The sequence below is a fragment of the Artibeus jamaicensis genome, unplaced genomic scaffold (genome assembly GCF_021234435.1).
Source record: "Artibeus jamaicensis isolate MK-2021 breed Jamaican fruit bat unplaced genomic scaffold, CSHL_Jam_final scaffold_1689, whole genome shotgun sequence".
In the NCBI taxonomy this organism is placed as follows: domain Eukaryota; kingdom Metazoa; phylum Chordata; class Mammalia; order Chiroptera; family Phyllostomidae; genus Artibeus; species Artibeus jamaicensis.
Window position 1 is genome coordinate 5,782,621 of NW_026522029.1, and position 19,815 is coordinate 5,802,435.

General features: G+C 40.1%; 1 protein-coding gene and 1 long non-coding RNA gene across 3 annotated transcripts in view; one reads left to right on the forward strand and one right to left on the reverse strand.

The window, feature by feature from the left end:
- Positions 1-19,815, reverse strand: part of LOC128625988 (uncharacterized) — a 99,143-nt gene that overhangs the window by 54,124 nt on the left and 25,204 nt on the right. The gene's annotated exons all lie outside the window — the stretch shown is intronic.
- The window catches only part of SLC16A1 (solute carrier family 16 member 1), a 43,708-nt gene that overhangs the window by 13,668 nt on the left and 10,225 nt on the right, over positions 1-19,815 (forward strand). Inside the window, exons 1-2 of one of the 2 annotated variants that reach the window (XM_053656007.1) lie at positions 7,233-7,536; positions 13,136-13,396. In XM_053656007.1, coding sequence (XP_053511982.1) covers positions 13,180-13,396 — 217 coding nt within the window. In that variant the 5' untranslated portion in view covers positions 7,233-7,536; positions 13,136-13,179. Of the gene's footprint in view, positions 1-7,232; positions 7,537-13,135; positions 13,397-19,815 lie in introns of those variants that run through there. The other variant, XM_037152431.2, reaches the window with a different exon arrangement.

Genomic DNA, 19,815 nt, shown 5'->3' on the forward strand with positions numbered 1-19,815 from the left:
AATGGATAAGCTGTGGTTCATCCAAACAATGGAATGTTCTTCAGCACTAAAAACAAATAAGCTATCAAGTGAGGAAAAGACATGGAAGAAACTTGCATGCATATTTCTAAGTGAAAGAAGTCAACCTCATAAGACTGCATACTATATGATTCCAACTATTTGACATTCTGGAAAAGGCAAACTATGGTGACAGTAAAAAGACCAGGAGTTGCCAGGGGTTAAAGAGGAAGGAGGGATGAACAATGGGAGCACAGAGGATTTTTAGGGGCATGAAACTACTTGTGATACTATAATGGTGGATGCCTGTCCTTATAAATTTGTCCAGACCCATAACATGTATAACACCCAAGAGTGAACCCTAAGGTAAATTTTGAACTCTGAGTAATGATTTGTAATACAATGATGTGCACACTAGGAGTAAAACTTAATTGAAGACTAGAGTTCCAAGGAAAAGAATATTATATCACATAGAGAACAAGCTAAGGATCGTTGGATGGGCCAAGTGCCTGATATCGGAGAAGCCAGCAATGCTAGCTGTGCACATGGTATCCTTTGACAAGGGAGAATTATGCTTCAGGAGACTGGGGTCATTCTGCAGTGCTGGTGAGGTTGGCAGTAACTTGGAAACGTCTGCTCATACTGAGTAAACCTCTTCTAAGCGGAAACAGTGTATATTCTCTGTTCCTCTAGGAACGTCAGCTTTTCATCGGCCATCTTATGTTTGTATATAGTCATGTGCCACACAAAAACATTTCAGTGTGACCTATGGTCCCAGATTATAATGGAGCTGAAAAATCCCTATCACCCAGTGACACCAGAGCCATCATAATGTCAACACATTACTCATGTGTTTGCTGGTTCTGGTGTTAACAAATCTGCTCTGCCAGTCATACAAAAGTACACCAAGTCTGCTGTAAAACTGTGTGTGTCAAGCCTGCAGCAGCATGATACATCCAATTTGCTGCATTAACTGTATCATTTTCTCTTGTGCTTGATTTAATCTCATGTTAATTTTGTTTGTCATGGCCTCTAAGTGTACAGAATCCACTGCTAATGTTGCCAGTAAGAAGCCAAGCTGAGTGATTGACCTGGAAATGAAATTACTGGTGATTAAGGACTACGAAAGTGGAAAATAAATGATGGTTATTGCCCGTCCCATTCCACCATAGATAAGATGTTGAAGAACAAGAACAAGGTAATGGAAGCTGTTCAAGGATCTGCTTCATCAAAGGCAGTGACACTAAGAAAAATTCGGGAAGGCTGTATGCCAAACAAGGAGAAGCTTCCAATAATCTGGATTGAAGACCAGACACAGAGGTATAGCTCCTCTCAGCACCATGAAGATTATGGCCAAAGCAAAAAGTTTGTTTGAGCTGTTTCAAAAAAGGCTGGACCCGTGTTGAATTTACTGGTGGTTTAAACAATTCAGGAGTCATTATTCACTCCATAATGTGAAAGTGAGTGATGAGTCTGCTAATGTTGTGAAGGAAACTGAGGAATTTTGGAAAATCTAGATAGCTGATTGTGGAAGAAAATTACTTGCCAGGACAAATATTCAGTGTGGCTAAAACCTCTCTATTGTGGAAACAGATGCCTAAAAGGACTCTTATCCATAAGGAAGCCAAGTCAGTGCCAGGTTTCAAGGCTTTTAAGGACAGGATAACAGTTCTGCTTGAGGACAGTGTTGCAGGCCACCAGTTGAAGTCTTTGTCATCTGGCACAGGGAGAACCTCAGAGCCTTCAAGCATATCAGTGAGCACACACCGCCAGTAAGTAATCTGCAGGAGCTATAAGAAATCATGGGAGTGACCCAGCTTCTCTTCCAAGATGCTCTCCTGAATTTCAGTGCCAGCGAAATGGAGAAGTTCTAGCTGGAGATTAAAATATCTTTCAAGACTTTTCTTATTGGTGAGAATGCTCCCAGCCATTCTCCTCTTGGTAATCTTCATCCCAATGTCAAAGTGGTGTTTCTTCTTCCAAATACCATCTTATTGATCAACCAATGGATCAAGGAGTTTACAGCAGCATTTATGACCTTACTACCTGAGGAGGACCTTTTCCCAAGCTACTGCTGCAACTGAGGATGACACTGATGTAATTCTGGAAGGGTTACATCTCTAACTGTATCAAGCACCTTGGTTGGGCTTGGGGTGATGTCACAAAGGAGTATATGAATGGCATATGTAAGAAGACATTCAAGACTTAAGACATCTATGACTTAAAAGATTTGCCGAGGATGAAGAGGTTGCAAAATTCCACAAGGCAGTGGTGGAAATGGCACACAACTTTAATGTTGCTGTGGATGAGGATGACCTAGAGGTGGTTCCTGGAAATTGACCAAGGGCTTGTTGGAACTGGAACGGGAATGTATAGCTGAAGAAGAAGCAAAAGAACAGAAAACTGCAGAAGAAAAACAAACAAAATTCATAAGAAAATTCACAGTGAAGGGTTTAGCATAAGCTTTTGTAGACCTCAATAAGCTCTTTTGAAAGTTTGAAAGTAGCCCTGGCTAGTGTAGCTCAGTGGACGGAGCCTGCAAACCAAAGGGTCACCAGTTTGATTCCCAGTCAGAGCACATGCCTGGGTTTTGGGCCAGGCCCCAGTAGGGGGCATGTGAGAGGCAACCACACATTGATGTTTCTCTCCCTCTATTTCTCCTTTCCTTCCCCTCTCTCTAAAAATAAATAAATAAAATCTTTAAAAATTAAAAAAGTTAGAAAACACAAACCCAATACTGAAAGGTTTTCATTAATAGAAAACACTATCTGCTTACAAGTAAATCTATGATTAAAAACAAAACAAAAACAAGCAAACCACCACGGATAGATTTCTGAAAAGAGTGACACCTGCTCAAGAAGAGCCTCAGGCAGGTCCTTCGGGAGTATCCAGAGGCATTGTTACTGGGGACAACAGCTCCAGGGGCGTATCATGGTCCCTGCTGACCGTCCAGTGGGGTGAGGTGTGGAGGTGGAAGATAGTGATAGTGATGATCCTGCCCTATGTAGACCTAGGCGAGTGTGTATCTTTTTAGAAAAAAAAGTTTACAAAGTTTAGAAAGAAAAAATAAAAAAAATTTTTAAATAGGAAAAGGTTATAGGATAAGGATATAAAGAAAGTACTTTGTACAGCTGTACAATGTGTTTTAAACTGTTATGTCAGAAAGTTTAAAAAATTAAAATTTATAAAAGAAAAATTATAGTAAGCTAAGGTCAATTTATTGATAAAAGGAAAATTTTAAATAAATTTAGTACAACCCAAGTGTTCAGTGTTTATAAAGTCTGCATCTGGTTGGGCATTGTCCCGCAGGGCGTCAGGTCTCCAGGTCCATTCCCAGTCAGGGCACATGCCTAGGTTGCACGTCTGTTCCCTAGTCAGAGTGTACATGGGAGGCAGCCAGCTGATGTTTCTTGCTCACGTCGATGTATGTCCCCCTCTCTTTATCCCTCCCTTCTCCTCTCTCAACAAAAAAGTCTATGATTATGTACAGTAATGTACTAGCTCTTCACATTTACCCCTTGACTCACTGACTCGCCTAAAGCAGCTTCTAGTTCTGCAGGTTCCATTCATAGTAAATACCCCATCTAGGCGTACCACTGTCTTTCATGCCATATTTTTAACGTACCTTTTTTATGTTTAGATATACTTTAATAGAAAAATACCATTGTGTTAAAGTTGCCCACAGTATTGAATACAGTAACATGGTACACAGTTTTGTAGCCTAGAGGCAGTAGGCTGTTTAGTACAGCCTACGTGTGTAGTAGGTTATACCATCTATTTTTGTGTAAGTGCACTGTGATGTTGGCACAACGATAGCACCTAAGGATGCACTTCTCAGAATGTGTACCCATCATTAAACAAAGCAACCAGGACTGTATTACTTAAGTATATGTCTATAAATGATATAATACTGTTTTGCATGATTGAAAAATTTATATAAATGGTATACTGCATCTGTCTATGGATGTTGGAAATAGGGCTCGGCATCTATTACATCCTCTTTTCTAGTGTACTTTGCTATATTGCCCAGGCTTTAAAGCTAAAAACTACAAAGAAAAAAAAGGATAAAAACTACATTTCCTAGGTTCCCTTGCAACTATATTTCTGGATTTGATTTGAGTTCTGTTAGTCAAATGCATTTGTGTGACATTTGTAGGGCAGAAGTAGAATAGATGTCTCCATGTCTAAGCACTGGCTTTGAGATCATGAGACACACAGGACATGTGGGATCTTTTTTGATGGTGTGGTTTTGTGGTTTTAGGGCTTTAGAGCTATCAGCAGACATTAACGGCCTCTAATTGTGGTGACTTCCTGATTTGGATGATTAGCTCTTGTGTAGCTCAGTGGATTGAACACGGGCTGCGAATCAAAGGGTCACCAGTTTGATTCCCCAATTTAAATGATTGTCTGATTTTGGCAGTTTCTTATCTTGCTGGTTCCCTAATTGTGGCAATAGTGGTATGACACTGGAATCAAAGGCTTTCTGGTTATACAAGGAGCAGTTTCCAATGGCTCGACTAGTGCTTTGGAAAGCTTCGTGGGTCCAAGGGGCAAATGTTAACAGTCAAGGGCTTCAAGAGTGAGAGCTCTGATAACACCCTGTTCTTCTGGGCTAGGATTCTAAAGCGCTGTGCCATAGGACAAAGGGTGAATAGGAGACAACCTGGTCCGCAGACGAATCGCACGACCTCTAAAACATCTTGACCCTTGGAATGATGTTCTTAGAGATTTGGGGTTTACACAGCTTTAGGTGAATGAAAATCTTCTCTGGAGAAAGATAATGTCCTGGGCCTTGAATTCTTAGTACAGAGGAACAAAAGGATGGAAAACACAGAACAGAAAGAGTAGATACGGTGGGAAGGTCCCACTCACATCCTGTTGGAATCTCAGAAGAGTGGAAAGAGGGAATGGGGAAGGACCAGTATTTGAAGACACAGTGGCTGAGTTTTTCAAAATTGATGAGAATTCTGTTTTGTCACTGTGGTTATTTATGTAACCTGTATTTTCTCAATAGTTTTTTTTTGAGGTTTTATTTTTATTTATTTTTAAAGAGAGGGGAAGGGAAGTAGAACAAGAGGGAGAGAAACATCAATGTGCAGTTGCTTCTCACGTGGCCACCACTGGGGATCTGGCCCTCAACCCATGCATGTGCCCTGACTGGGAATCGAACTGGTGACATGTTGGTTCATAGCTTGTGCTCAGTCCACTGAGCTACACTAGCTAGGGTCAGTAGTTATTTTTTAAGATTTTTCTCTTTATCTCGTTGGGTTTCTTTATACTGTACATTAATATTTTTCACCAAGTCTATATCTTTAGCCATTAACCCTTGAAAAATTGCCTTTCCATTCTCTTTTTCCAAAGTCCCATTAGACGTATGCTGGATCCTCCCGTTCTCTAAACTCTTTGTGTTTGCAAACCTTTTTCTCATTGCTTTACAATGGAGTCTCCACTGAGTTCTGAATTTTTTCTCCAAACCTATCCTGCAGGTTCACTGTCTCCTTCCAGCTGTGTTCAGTCGCTGATTAACCTACTATTAATTTCATTGAGTATATTTTTCCGGAAATTTTGTTTCGAATCAGTTAGCCGAATTAATTTTTGTACTGTTTTTAATGCCTTCCTTCATGCTTTTAGCCATTTGAAGTGTCCATATTTAATGTCTGTCATTCTTGAGTACCTAGTCCAACCACGCTGGATTGGCTTTACTTCACTTATGGTCATTTACTGTGTTTTGCTGTGTATAATGTGCTTCCATTTATAAGGTTCACCCATGTTTTGGGCCCAAACTTTCAGGGGGGAAAACATTTTAATTTTTTAATTCATTCTTATTTATATTTAGATACTTGTTTTTTGTATTATAAAGGAATGTCAGCATTTATTTTGAACATTTTATGGTACAGGAAATTTTATGTGACAAATCATTATAAATCACAAGACTCGTGTTTAATGCACACCCTTATTTTTCCCTCAAAAAATTGGGCTAAAAAGTGCACGTTATACATGGCAAAATACAGTAATTGATTCTGGATGTGTTTTGAAATTTTAGATTGTTAGTTTGTATTAGGCAGGGTTTTTCCCTGTGAGAAATCTTTGCTAGCAAAATCCAACATAATACATCCTTGGAAGAACAGAGGTTTTCCAGAATTGCCCTGCAAAGCATAAGCTCACACAGGACTGCAGACGTGAGTTTGGGGGAGAGAGTTTTCTGCACTCTTCTTCACCCTCTGCCTTTTCTTCTACTTTCTTCTGGCCGCCCAGAGAGCCAAGATGAAGACATTCGCCTGCCAACTCCTTCTGCTTCTCTAGCGTCTCCCTGTGCCACTGAAGAGATTTTATCCCTTGTTACTGCCCTCACACTATTTTGTTTTTCATCAGCTTTACTGAGGTATGACTTACGTAACAGTACAAACCACCCATTTAAAATATACAGGATGATGAGTAACTACTTCCACAATCATAACAGAGCATTTATATCCCCGAAAGAGTTCTCTAATGCCCCTTTGCAGTTAGCCTCCTCTCCCCAAGCCCCGATTTGTTTTCTGTTACTAGAATTTTGCCTTTTCTAGAACTTCAGGTTCCTGCAGGTTCACTGTCTCCTTCCAGCTGTGTTCAGTTGCTGATTAACCTATTATTAATTTCATTGAGTATATTTTTTCTAGAAATTTTATTTCAAATCAACTAGTTGAATTTAGTCAAATTATAGTTGAACCATATAGAATATAGTGTTACATCTAGCTTTTTACACGTAATATAATGCTTTTTAAAGAAAATTCTCACCCAAGGATATGTTTATTGATTTTAGAGACAGAGGAAGGGGGAGAAAGAATGGGAGGGAGGGACGGTGAAACATCTATTGGTTGCCTCCCACACATGCCCTGACTGGTGACTGAACAGCAACTTTTTGGTGCACAGGACAACGCTTCGACCAGCTGAACCGCCTGGCCAGGGCTTAATGTAATGCTTTTGCGATTCATCTGTGTTCTTGCACGAATAGTTCCTTTTTATTGCTGAGGAGGATTCCATTGTATGGCTATACCATGACTTGTTTATCAATTCACTTGGTGGATATTTGATTTATTTTCGGCTTTGGGCTAATAAGAATAAAGCTAGCCATACAATAAAAGAATAAATCAAGAATAAAATGAGAATAAAAAGAATAAATGAGAATAAAAGAATTCTCATTTAAATCTTTGAAGGTATATGTTTTCCTAGCTCTTGGATAATACCTAGAAGTGTAATGAGTAGGTCATATGTTAAACATATATGGACTTCCGTCAAGATGGAGGCATAGGTGGATGTGCCGTGCCTTCTCACACAACCAAGTTTAGAGACAACTAAATATTAGCAACAGAAAACACAGCCAGAACACAGAAAATTGAACTTTTCGGAAGTCCGTTAACAACAGAGTCTTCAGCCTGACCGGTAAGGGGCGAAACCAGCGGCTGGTGAAGTGGGATTGCACAGGAGGTCTCGGTCAGCCGGACTCAGGCGCGGAATCCAGGCGCAGGGTTGGACCTAGTGAGCGACCCAGCGAGCCACCAGGTGAGCGACTGCGGGGGAGACAGCGGGGGAGCGGTGCTGCGTGTTGACTGTGGTCGCGCATTTGTGCGCGGGCGGACAGGTGAGGGAGTGGGCGGTTGGACGGGGCCCAGCGGGTCCCCGCGGCCGGCGGCAGTGGAGGGCGCCGCCATTTCCCGCTCTGACCCCACCTCCACATACAGCGTCATAACCCAGCGACTCTGAGTGGCCCGGCCCAGGTGAACCACCTAAGACGCTAATCCTCACCCAGCTGTGAGAAACAGCAGAGGGGGTCGCCATTTCCCCGCTCTGACCACGCCCCCACATACAGCGTCACAACCCAGAGACCTGGGAGTCCAAGGCACCGCTTCTCACACTTAAAGGGCCAGAACAGACCAAAAATGTCGCAAGATCTCAAAGCGCCAGAGCCCATAGATCTAAGCGATGAAGAAATAGCAAAACTCTCAGACGCACAGTTTAAAACACTGGTCATCAGGATCCTCATAGAACTGGTTGATTATAGCCACAAATTAGACAAATATATGAAGGCGAAACTAATTGAAATGAATGGAATTGCACAGGACACCAATAGCAATGAAAAGGAAACTGGGACTCAAATCAATGGAGTGGACCAGAAGAAAGCAAATAATGGCCAAACAGAAAAGAGTCAAGAAGCAAGAATTCAAAGAAATGAGGAGAGTCTTAGGAACCTCCAGGACATCTTTAAACGCTCCAACATCCAAATTATAGGGGTACCAGAAGGGGGAAAGGCACAGCCACCAGTGGAAAACTTATTTGAACAAATAATAAAGGAGAATTTCCCCAATCTGGCAAAGGAAATAGACTTCCAAGAAATCCAGGAAGCTCAGAGTCCCAAAGAAGTTGGACCCAAGAAGGAACACACCAAGGCACATCATAATTACCTTAGCCAAAATTAAAATGAAGGAGAGAATCCTAGAAGCAGCAAGAGCTAAGGGGACAGTCACCTACAAAGGAGTCCCCATCAGACTGTCAGCGGATTTCTCAAAAGAGACCTTACAGGCAAGAAGGGGCTGGAAGGAGGTATTCCAAGTCATGAAATCCAAAGACCTACAACCAAGATTGCTCTATCCAGCAAAACTTTCATTTAGAATGGAAGGACAGATAAGGTGCTTCTCAGATAAGATCAAATTCAAGGAGTTCATCATCACCAAGCCCTTATTATATGAAATGTTAAAGGGACTTATCTAAGAAAAAGAAGTTAAAGAAACATGAACAGTGAAAGGACAACAAACTCACAGTTATTAACAACCACACCTAAAACAAAAGCAAACTAAAAGGACAGCTAGATCAGGAGTGGAAACATAGAAATGAAGATCTCAAGGAGGGTTAGCAACAGGGGAGTGGGAGGAGGAGAAGGGGGGAGAAGGTACAGAAAATAAGTAGCATAGACAGTAGATAGAAAATAGATGGGGGGGCAAGAATAGCACGGGAAATATAGAATCTAAAGGAATTGAGACACATGGTCATAAACTAAAGGGGGGGTAATGGTGGGAATGGGGGGGTAAGGTGGAGGGGAATGAAGGGGGGAATAGAACAACTGTAACAGCATAATCAATAAAAAAATTTTAAAAACCATATATATATATAAATTTATAAGGAACCGCCAAAATGTTTTCCTACCTGGCTGTACCATTTTGCTTTACCACTAGCAGTATGAGAGTTCCATTGCTTTACATGCTCACCAACTCTTGGTGTTACTGCTCCTAATTTCAGCCATTCTAGTAGATGTGTATGGTATCTCATTATGATTTCAATTTGCATTTCACAAATGACTAATAACTCTGAGCACTCTTTATATGCTTACCATCTGTGAATCTTCTTTGGTTAAGTATCTGTTCAGATCTCTTGCCCATTTTTTAATTGGGTTGTTAGTCTTTCAGCTGTTGAGCCATCGAAGTTCTTTTATGTTATTGATATGCATTTTGTATCCCAATCTGTAGCTTGAAATCCAGTTTATAAGTTTATTTATAAATCCTCACTCAAGGATATGTTTATTGATTTTAGAGAAAGGGGGGGTAAGACAGAGAGAGAGAGAGAAACATAAATGTAAGAGAAATATCAATCCATTACCTCCAGTAAACCCACAGCCTTTTGGTGTATGGGATAATGCTCCAACCAACTGAGCCACCCAGCCAGAGCACAATTTATAAACTTTTGGTAAAAGTGTTTCAATGCGCCTTCAGAAATCTTTGTCTAATTTAAATATTGAGTCTTTCAAGCCATGAAGATGAATATCTATTTAATTTATAAATTTCTTGGTAATATTAGACTTCCAGACAAGATAGAGTTATATAGGTAGATACACTTTGCCTCCTCGCAAAACCAAAAGAAGAACAACAACCAACATTTAAAAACAAAAACAAAACAAAACAAAAATAACCAGAACTCCCAGAAAGTTGAACCTTATGGAAGTTCCACAACCAAGGAGTTAAAGAAGAAATATTCACTCAGACTGGTAGGGACAGAAAGGACACACAGCAAGGCAGTGGCTGGCAGACTGGGCAGCCTCATGTTTGCATGCAGATAACTGGGAAGCGAGACAGACTGCACAACTCAGGGTTCCAGTGCAGGGAACTAAAACCTCAAAACCTCTGACTGAAAAAACCTGTGGGGGTTGCAGCAGTGGAAGAAACTTCCAGCCTCACAGGAGAGTTCGCTGAAGAGACCCACAGGTCCTAGAACGTACATAAACCCACCCACCTGGGAATCAGCACCAGAAGTGCCCAGTTCACTTGAGAGTAGTGGGGGAAGTGACTGAAAGCTGGCCAAGAGCTGAGCAAATGGCATTGTTCCCTCTTGGACCCCTCCCCCACAGACAGCACCACAACACAGCAATGTGGGTTGCCCCACCCTGGCATATACCTAAGGCTCCACTCCTTACAGTGTAATAGGGGAGCTGAGACCACAAATATATGGCCCTAATGAAAGAACAGATCAAAGCTCCAGAAAAAGTACAACTAAGTGACAAAGAGATAGCTAGCCTATCAAATGCAGAGTTCAAAATGCTGGTAATCAGGATGCTCACAGAAATGGTTGAGTATGGTTGCAAAATGTAGGAAAAAGTGAAGGCTGTGAAAAGTGAAATGAAGGGAAATGTACAGGGAACCAACAGTGACAGGAAGGAAACTAGGACTTACATCAGCGATTTGGAGCAGAAGGAAGAAATAAACATTCAACCAGAACAGAATGAAGAAACAAGAATTCAAAAAAAATGAGGAGAGGCTTAGGAACCTCCAGGAGAACTTTAAATGTTCCAACATGCAAATCATTGGTGTGCCATAAGGAGAGGAGGAAGAGCAAGCAATGGATAACTTATTTGAACAAATAATGGAGAACTTCTCCAATCTTGCAAAGGAAATAGACTTCCAGGAAGTCCAGGAAGCTCAAAGAGTCCTAAGGAGGAACACACCAAAGCTCATCATAATTATATTACCCAAGATCAAAGATAAGCAGAGAACCTTAAAAGTTGCAAGAGAAAAGGAGACAGTTACCTACAAAGGAGCTCCCATTAGACTATCAGCTGATTTCTCAAAAGAAACCTTACAGGCAAGAAGAGGCTGGAAAGCAGTATTCCAAGTCCTGAAAGGCAAGGACCTACATCCAAGATTACTCTATGCAGCAAAACTATCATTTAGAATGAGAGGGCAGATAAAGTGCTTCCCAGATAAGGTCAAGTTAAAGGAGTTCATCATCACCCAGCCTTTATTATATGAAATGTTAAAGGGACTTATTTAAGAAAAAGAAGATGATCAAAAATATGAACAATAAAATGACAATAAACACAACTATCAACAACTGAGCCTAAAAAAAAGGAAAACTAAGCAAACAACTAGAACAGGAACAGAATCACAGACACGGAGATCACATGGAGGGTTATCAATGGTTGGAGGGAGAATGGGGAAAAAGGTACAGGGAATAAGAAGCATAATTGGTAGATACAAATAGACAGGGGGAGGTTAAGAATAGTATGGGAAATGGAGAAGCCAAAGAACTTGTCTGTAGGACCCATGGACATGAACTAAGGGGTGGGGGGTGAGTGGGAGGGGGGTTGCAGACAGAGGGGAATAAAGGGGGGGAATGGAACAACTGTAATAGCATAACCAATAAAATATATTTTTAATAAATAAATTTATTGGTAATATTTTGTGGTTTTCAGTGTAGATACCTTACACATCATCTATCACATTTACCCATATTCAGTTTCTGAACGCTACTGTAAGTGGTATTTTTTTAATTTCAAATAGTAATTGTTATTGGTTTATAGAAAGTTGATTTTATTGATATTATAGGATGAGTCCTAGTTAAGTTCATTTTTAGTTCTGTGTCTTTTTTGTATATTCCTTAGCATTGCCTACATAGACAATTATGTCATCTGTAAATAAAGACAACTTCACTTCCTCCTTTCTGGTCTTTATGCCTTTTATTTCTTTTTCTTGCCAGCAGTTGCTGGCTAGAACCTCGACCACAATGTTGAGTAGAAATGGTGACGCTATGTCCTTGTTTGGGGGGAGACCCCCCCGATGGGCTCTTTCCTTACTACGTCTACAACATCCATTGCGCTGTATTGTTCAAAGTGTTCAGATGGGTTGGAAGGAACAGTAGTTAGGAGCTGACTCCTACCCAAGTACTACACTATGGAGCTGGGATTGTGTTTTAGTCTGAAGAATGTTGTAGCGAAGAGTGAGCTTGTCATCTGTGACCTATAATATAGGTCATGGCGATCATTTGAAATGAACATGGAGATCATTTGAAATGAACATGCTAACATACCCCTGTACGATGAGTTATAATAGAGGGTGGATGCTGGCTTTGAATAAATTAAAGGAGACCTATATGAGAAAACGGGTAGACGGATCACCATCACTTCCATCTTCTCCTTATTCGTAATCTAACAGCAAGTTTCATTTTCTAAACATGCTATTCATTATTAGGTGGCTTCAAAAAAAGGGATAATCTTTTATTCGAAACTATCATTTTTTGACATAGTCTTCCAACCCATTAAATGAAATGCTTGTGTTCAAAATTATCTATTTTGCAAATTGTTATATTATCTACTGAGTCAAGTACCTACTTCCTGATATTTTAAGTCAGCATATAAATAAGAGAAGGTAAAGTAAAGTATTGAAAAATACATTTTGGCAAAGGGGAAAACTTACAAAGCCTATATTGAACTGCAGGACTTTTGTAGGATATGTGTTACATGGATTTTGCAAGCAGATAAGTTAAAGGAGGTATTCGGTTAATTGCTCAAATTGTCAAATTGAATAATTTGAGGAATTATTAACTACTAAAACAGGTAGGCTTATTTGGAATATAAAGGCTACATTTATTGGAAAGGATTTATTTTAGCTGAGGTTTCTTACACAGTGAGGAGCTATCTTCCTTTACGCTACTAGAAACTGGGCAGTACCATGGCATTAAGGCTTTTTGTGATAATGTCCTTAGAAGACAATGTCTTTTGGTCAGGGAACACTGAAGAACAGTTCGGTGCCTGGTGTGATGGGTGGATTGTTTGTTGTCGGCAGTGCTGGGTGGGAGTGCTTTATTGCTTGACATACTGTTTTACTTTTATATCCTTCAGATACTTGGATTTGAACTGCATTTTGGAACTCATCTACCCTTAAAATGCCACCAGCAGTTGGAGGTCCAGTTGGATACACCCCCCCAGATGGAGGCTGGGGGTGGGCAGTGGTAGTTGGAGCTTTCATTTCCATCGGCTTCTCTTATGCATTCCCCAAGTCTATTACCGTGTTTTTCAAAGAAATTGAAGGGATATTCAACGCCACCACCAGTGAAGTGTCGTGGATATCCTCCATCATGTTGGCCGTCATGTATGCTGGGGGTAAGTGCCACTGGGGCCTGCGTTTTTAATGGTCATTTTATGTCTCATTCAGGTGTTTTGATGTGTTATTTCTTCAAGCTTTATGTTTCGAGTCATATTTTTCATTACCATTAGCAGTGACAACTTTTGCTCTATTTGTTCCACTATAGTAGCCTGAAATAGAAATAAGAAATTGTGATTTGCTTTCACTATCACTGAGCTTTAAAAAGCTCTCAGAAAAATTACATACGCACAACTGATTTTTCTTATTGTTCTCTGCCAGACTCTTGAGATGTAAACATAAAAGATTTCTTCAAATTGATGTTGGAAAATTCAAGTAAATCAGGTCTACCTGAATAGCTAGTGCAAAGTCTTAGATAAAAAAACTTTTCATGGTGTTAGAATTAAAGAATAAAATTTCCCCCTTCTTCCTTGTGATATTATTGATTGGTCTTAAAAGCATTTCATCTGCACTTTAAACTTAAGTTCTATCATGTTTTCCCTTCTGCCTTGACATAAGAAGGAAATGCGGACAGTTTAGTTAGTGCTGACTTAATAACATCATTTTTATTTTTCCCCCCAAAGTCTAAAATATTTATTCTCTAGCCCTTTACAAAGTTTCTGACCCCTGCTCTAGCTCTTTATTTCCTTTTTTTAAAGTATATTTTATTGATTATGCTATTGCAGTTGTCCCAATTGTAACCCCTTTGCCTCCCTTCACCTCGTACCCCCCTTCCTCCCAGCAGTTCTCCCCTTAGTTCATGTCCATGGGTTGTGCATTTAAGTTTTTTGGCTTCTTCATCTCCTATTCTTAACTTTTCCCTATTTTTTACCTACCAATTATGCTTCCTACTCTCTGTACCTTTCCCCCTATTCTCCTGCCTCCCCCGCCCCACTGATAACTCTCCAAAGGATCTCCACATCTTTTTCTATTTGCTTCATTTTTGTTTTTTGGACTCAGTTGTTGACAGTTGTGACTTTGTTGTCATTTTACTGTTCATAATTTTGATCATCTTTTTCTTAGATAAGTCTCTTTAACATTTCATACAATAAGGGCTTGGTGCTGATGAATTCCTTTAACTTGACCTTATCTGAGAAGCACTTTATCTGCCTTTCCATTCTAAATATAATTTTTTTAAGATTTTAAAATTATTATTATTATTCTTTTATCTTTAGAGGGGAAGGGAAGGAGAGAGAAACATCAATGTATGGTTGCCTTTTGTGCATCCCCTGTTGGGAACTGGCCTGCAGGGAACCGGCCTGCAACCTAGGCATGTGCCCTGACTGGGAATCGAACCGCGATCGTGTGGTTCGCAGGCCCGCGCTCAATCCACTGAGCTACACCAGCCAAGTGCCCTTCCATTCTAAATGAAAGTTTTGCTGGATAGAGTAATCTTGGGTGTAAGTCCTTGCATTTCAGGACTTGGAATACTTCTTTCCAGCCCCTTCTTGCCTGTAAGGTTTCTCTTGAGAAATCAGCTGATAGTCTAACAGGAACTCCTTTGTAGGTAACTGTCTCCTTTTCCCTTGCTGCTTTTAAGATTCTTTCTTTAACTCTAACCTTTGGCATTTTAATTATGATGTGTCTTGGTGGGTCCTCTTTGGGTCCAACTTGTTTGGGACTCTGTGTTCTTCCTGGACTTCTATGCCTATTTCCTTTGCCAAATTAGGGAAGTTTTCTTTCATTGTTTTTTCAAGTAACTTTTCAATTTCTTGCTCTTCCTTTTCTCCTGGCATTCCTATGATTCGGATGTTGATACTTTTGGAGATGTCCCAGAGTCATTTTACTCACTCCTGGTTTTTGAATTCTTTTTTTTTTTTTTAATTTAATTTATTTATCTTTAGAGGGGAAGGAAAGGAGAAAGGGAGAGAAACATCATGTGTGGTTGCCTCTCATGTGTCTTCTGCTGGGAACTGGCCTGCAACCCAGTTGCAGGGAATCAAACCGTGAGGTTTTTGAATTCTTGTTTCTTCATTCTCTTCTGGTTGACTTTGTTTCTTCCTCATGTTCCAGCTCATGTATTTGAACCCTGTATTCCTTCCCTTCCCTGTTGGTTCCCTGTAGATTTTTCTTTATTTCACTTAGGGTAGCCATCAGTTCTTCCCTTAGACTTTTGCTGTACTCAGTTGTTCTCTGAGCATACTTATCACCAGTGTTTCGTACTCTGCGTTCGATTGGTTGGCTACCTCTGTTTTGCTTAGATCTTTCTCTGGGGTTCTGTTCTGTTGTTTCGTTGGGGCCATACTTCTTTGTCTCCTCCACTTGGCAGCCTCTCTGTGTTTGTTTCTGTGTATTAGGTAGAGCTGCTTTGACTCTCAGTGCACCTGTTAAGCTGTGTGAGGCGGAATTTTTAGGTATTTGCTCAGGTGGGGCAAACCACTTCACCACTTCATGACTTTGTATGTGGGGGGAGGAGTCAGAGAGGGGAGAATGCTGCTGTCTGGCTGCTGGAGGCTTGTTCAGCACCTACCCTGTTTCCAGTCACTTCCCCATTCCCATAGGCTACTGGTGTTCCTCTAGCTGCTTGTCCAGTGGTAGTTCCCAGCGTGCAGGAATTTGTGTTAGTTCTAGGACTGTGCGGGCCCTTTAAACGGAATCTCCTGAGAGACTGGCAGTTTATTCTGTAGCCCTAACCCCCACTGGTTTTTACAGCCAGAAGTTGTGAGGCCTCGTTGTCCTGGTGCTGCGCAGTGTGGCCTGGGGCAGGGATCACTGTCTTCCAAGGTTTCCCTCCTGACTTTATCCACCACGTGTGAATGTGGGGCCGCCCATTCTGCCCGCTGCGGGGGCTGCCACACCACGTCCTCTCCACCCTGGCTCTCCGTCTCTACCCCTCCTACCCATTTGGATGAATTTGGCTTCTTTAAATCCTTAGTTGTCAGTCCTCCATACAGTTCAATTTTCTGGCAATTCTGGGTGTTTTTTGTTTTGAGGTTGTGATCCTTTTCATGGTTGTGCAAGGGCGTGAAGCATGTGTTCCTATGCCATTTTAACTGGAAGTCTATGAATAACATCATTTTAATTACTGTTTGTTTCACCTTGGAACACCAAACCATAATTTAATGTGTAAAAGTCAAAACCTACCATACTACTTAAAATGTATAGTTGCTTAGTTAGCAGAGATCAAAAGCCAAATGCATTTATTTACTAGGATTGACACTTTCCTACGTTGCTTATTTGGGCAAGTTTTTCACTTCTGGTAATCTTATTTTTGGTAGCAGTTTAGTACCTCAGGTCATTTTCATATGTAGTTCTTTAATAACCAGTATAAATCGGCTCCATTTTAACTGTTAACCTGGGCCTTAGGCTTCTAACCTGGTGGCAGATTCAACCAGTTTTTGTTTTGCTTTGTTTTTAATTTTTATTTATTAGAAAGAGAAGAAGGGAAGAGAAAGGTCAATTTTTTGTTCCACTTATTTATGCATTCATTGGTTGCGTCTTTTATGTGTCCTGGTGGGGGATCAAACCTGCAACCGTGGCATATTGGGGCAACACTCTGGGTTCCCTGGCCAGGGCACAACCAATTTTTATTAGGCACTACGTAAATATTCCACACTAGATTACGTGTTGTGACAGAGAACACTCATCTTGAGCCTTGCCTTTGGGAAGTTTACGTGTATAATCCTGTTGAGACAATAACATAAACTCATGAAACAGCAATAAGTAGTTGAAGTCATAACTGAATTAAGTGCATAATCTCATTGCACAGAGAGAACAGGTGACCTGGTTGTCTCTGAGATAATTTGGGTGACTGGGAACAGGTATGAGAAGACATTTTTTTCTGCTGTATATACCTTTCGAGTCTTTTAAATTTTGGACATAAGCCTGCTTTGTCAATTAAATTAAGTACTTTTTAAAAGAATGTATTCAAGTGCTTTTAAAATACAAGCTCAGACCCTGGCTGGCATAGCTCAGTGGAATGAGCACAGACCTGTGAAGTAAAGGGTCGCCGGTTCGATTCCCAGTCAGGGCACATGCCTGGGTTGCAGGCTAGGTCCCCATTAGGGGACACATGAGAGGCAACCACACATTGATGTTTCTCTCCCACTATTTCTCCTTCCCATCCCCTCTCTCTAAAAATAAATAAATAAAATATTTTTTAAAAAATAGAACCTAGATAATATTTAAAAGCATTATCTAGGTTCTGAGCTCATAATTTTGGAGGCCTTTAACTCCATCTGCCAGGATTTCTAATCAGGTCTTGACTGTGACGGCTTGAAGAAATCGGTATAAATATTATCCAGAGAGTCTCCATGTGCTTGGTGTAACTTTAAGCTGACTACAGTCCATAGGTTCACTATTGTAATTCCAAGCTGCCAAAGAGCTTGAAAGCCACTTGCATTTTGCATCAAAAGTAAGTGATGTCAGTTGTGCTAATTGCGCATGATACTTTCTTTTGGGAAAATTGTTCCTTTTTTGTCCTCACCCAGCGATAACTAGCACATTTCTCCCAATTTTGTTATAATAGGCCTATGAACTGTATCCCTCCCTATTTTTAATGATAGCTAATTAGGGCCATCCTTCCTGAAATAACTCTGCAAGACAAATTGCCTGTCATGAGCCTTGTGGCAGAATTTTTACTAAATGGGTTATTTTGTTTTGATTGGTTCCTAAATAGTATGTCCCCTAAGAATGATCACTTTTCCAACTGCCATAATCCTTTAACTTCTGCATTAGGGCCACACCCTCAACACTGTCATGCTTTGAGCTGTGGGTGATTGAGGTTTTCTTTTGTAGAGCTTTGGTTCACAGATATGTACTGATGCTTGTTAGAGTACTTTTTAGGGGAGAAGACCTTGGTTGCCTACTGATGATTTGTTTACTGGCTTGAGTTGTTTCCTGTTTTTCTAACATGAAAGTGTAAATCTGTGTATGTTTTCAGTTCTACAGTGATGGCATCTTAACTTTCCCTCTAAAATACTGGAAACTGGACATTAACTTAAAGATCAAAGAGTCAACAATGTGGCAATATTTTGATCTTTTTAATTCCGACCATACAAAATTTGTTTCATGAGTAATTTAGGTGGAGCTATTTCATTCTTTCACCTTACACAAGCTATCAATCCAAACTGTTTCCAAACCAGCTGTGATCTAATATTTGTATGAAGTGACTTAGAAGGGCGATTAAAACTTCTTTCTGTGTGTACTTGGTTGAGCCTGAAGCCTGCCATGGCAGCTGGTTATTGACTCAACACCTGAGAGAGAATTGGTCCTCTGAAACACTAGGGTATCAAAGCATTAATTCCTTCCTGCATGTTTACTAAGTGTGTATGTACATATACACGCACATACATACCATATTTTGATTTTGGGTTCCTTGCGGCCAGAGCCTGTTCTTTAAATCAAACACCGTAGTGCCATTCTAAATACTACCATTAGAATATAATTAACTGCAGAATTTTCCATGGTATTTATGGAAATATGTAAACACATGACCAACAATATGTTCTAATTATATACATTCTATATATGTTTTTTTTAAAATAGACTTATCTTGTAGTGTATGGTAAAGACTTATCTTCTAGTGTATATACTTACTACTAAGTGTATAGTAAACCAAATAAAGTCATAATTTATTGTGCTGATAGAAGAGAAATATGATTTGTATGATTTCTGTTTTACAACTTAAGTTCCAAAAATATAGAATGCATATAATGGGAAGAACATGGGCTACACTTGTAATTTGGGTCTCACTAGCTTTGTGACCAGGCAAGTTCAAACACAGCCTTCCCTAATGCTGCACTGTAGTGACCCTTTCTTATTTATAGTCCTCTGTTGAGTTAGCCAAAAAGTATATATGGTTTTTTCCATAAAATAAAAGATACATTTTCATTTTTACCAATAACTTTATTGATTTGGATATATTGAGTATGTCGGCTGTCTCCTGCATGGTATACATTGATTGTTCTCAGTTAATATTCTATTTGATCTCTGTTAACTTCAACTGGTCTCCCTGACCACGGAACATCGTCCAGCGAGAAATCTCCAGGACAGAACTTTGCAAACTGCTTTTGACACATTCAATCAGTCACGGCACCTTCTCCACACACTGCACAAATCTTTTTTTGCATTTCAGTTGCATTTTACCTTTCTCGAAATAATAAAGCATTATATGCTGAAGATGTGTATATTTTTTCCATATTCAATATTAAAATGGCTACATAAAAATTCACCAATTTTGGTAAGTTCTTTTTAAATGCACACTGATATGACAGCTGTCACAAGACAATCTGACAAAATCGTTTCCAGTGAAGTTAGAAGACAACTACGTGCTACTACGGCCACATCTTACGGAAAAACCCTGTGGGCTTTTTGCACAGACAGTTGCAGTGTGATGGAGACAGTTTTCATTCCCACAAGTGAATGTTCATGAATTAGAGACATAAGTGGTATAAATACATAAAATTCAGTGAATGTATTTTAATTTGTAGTCAGCAAA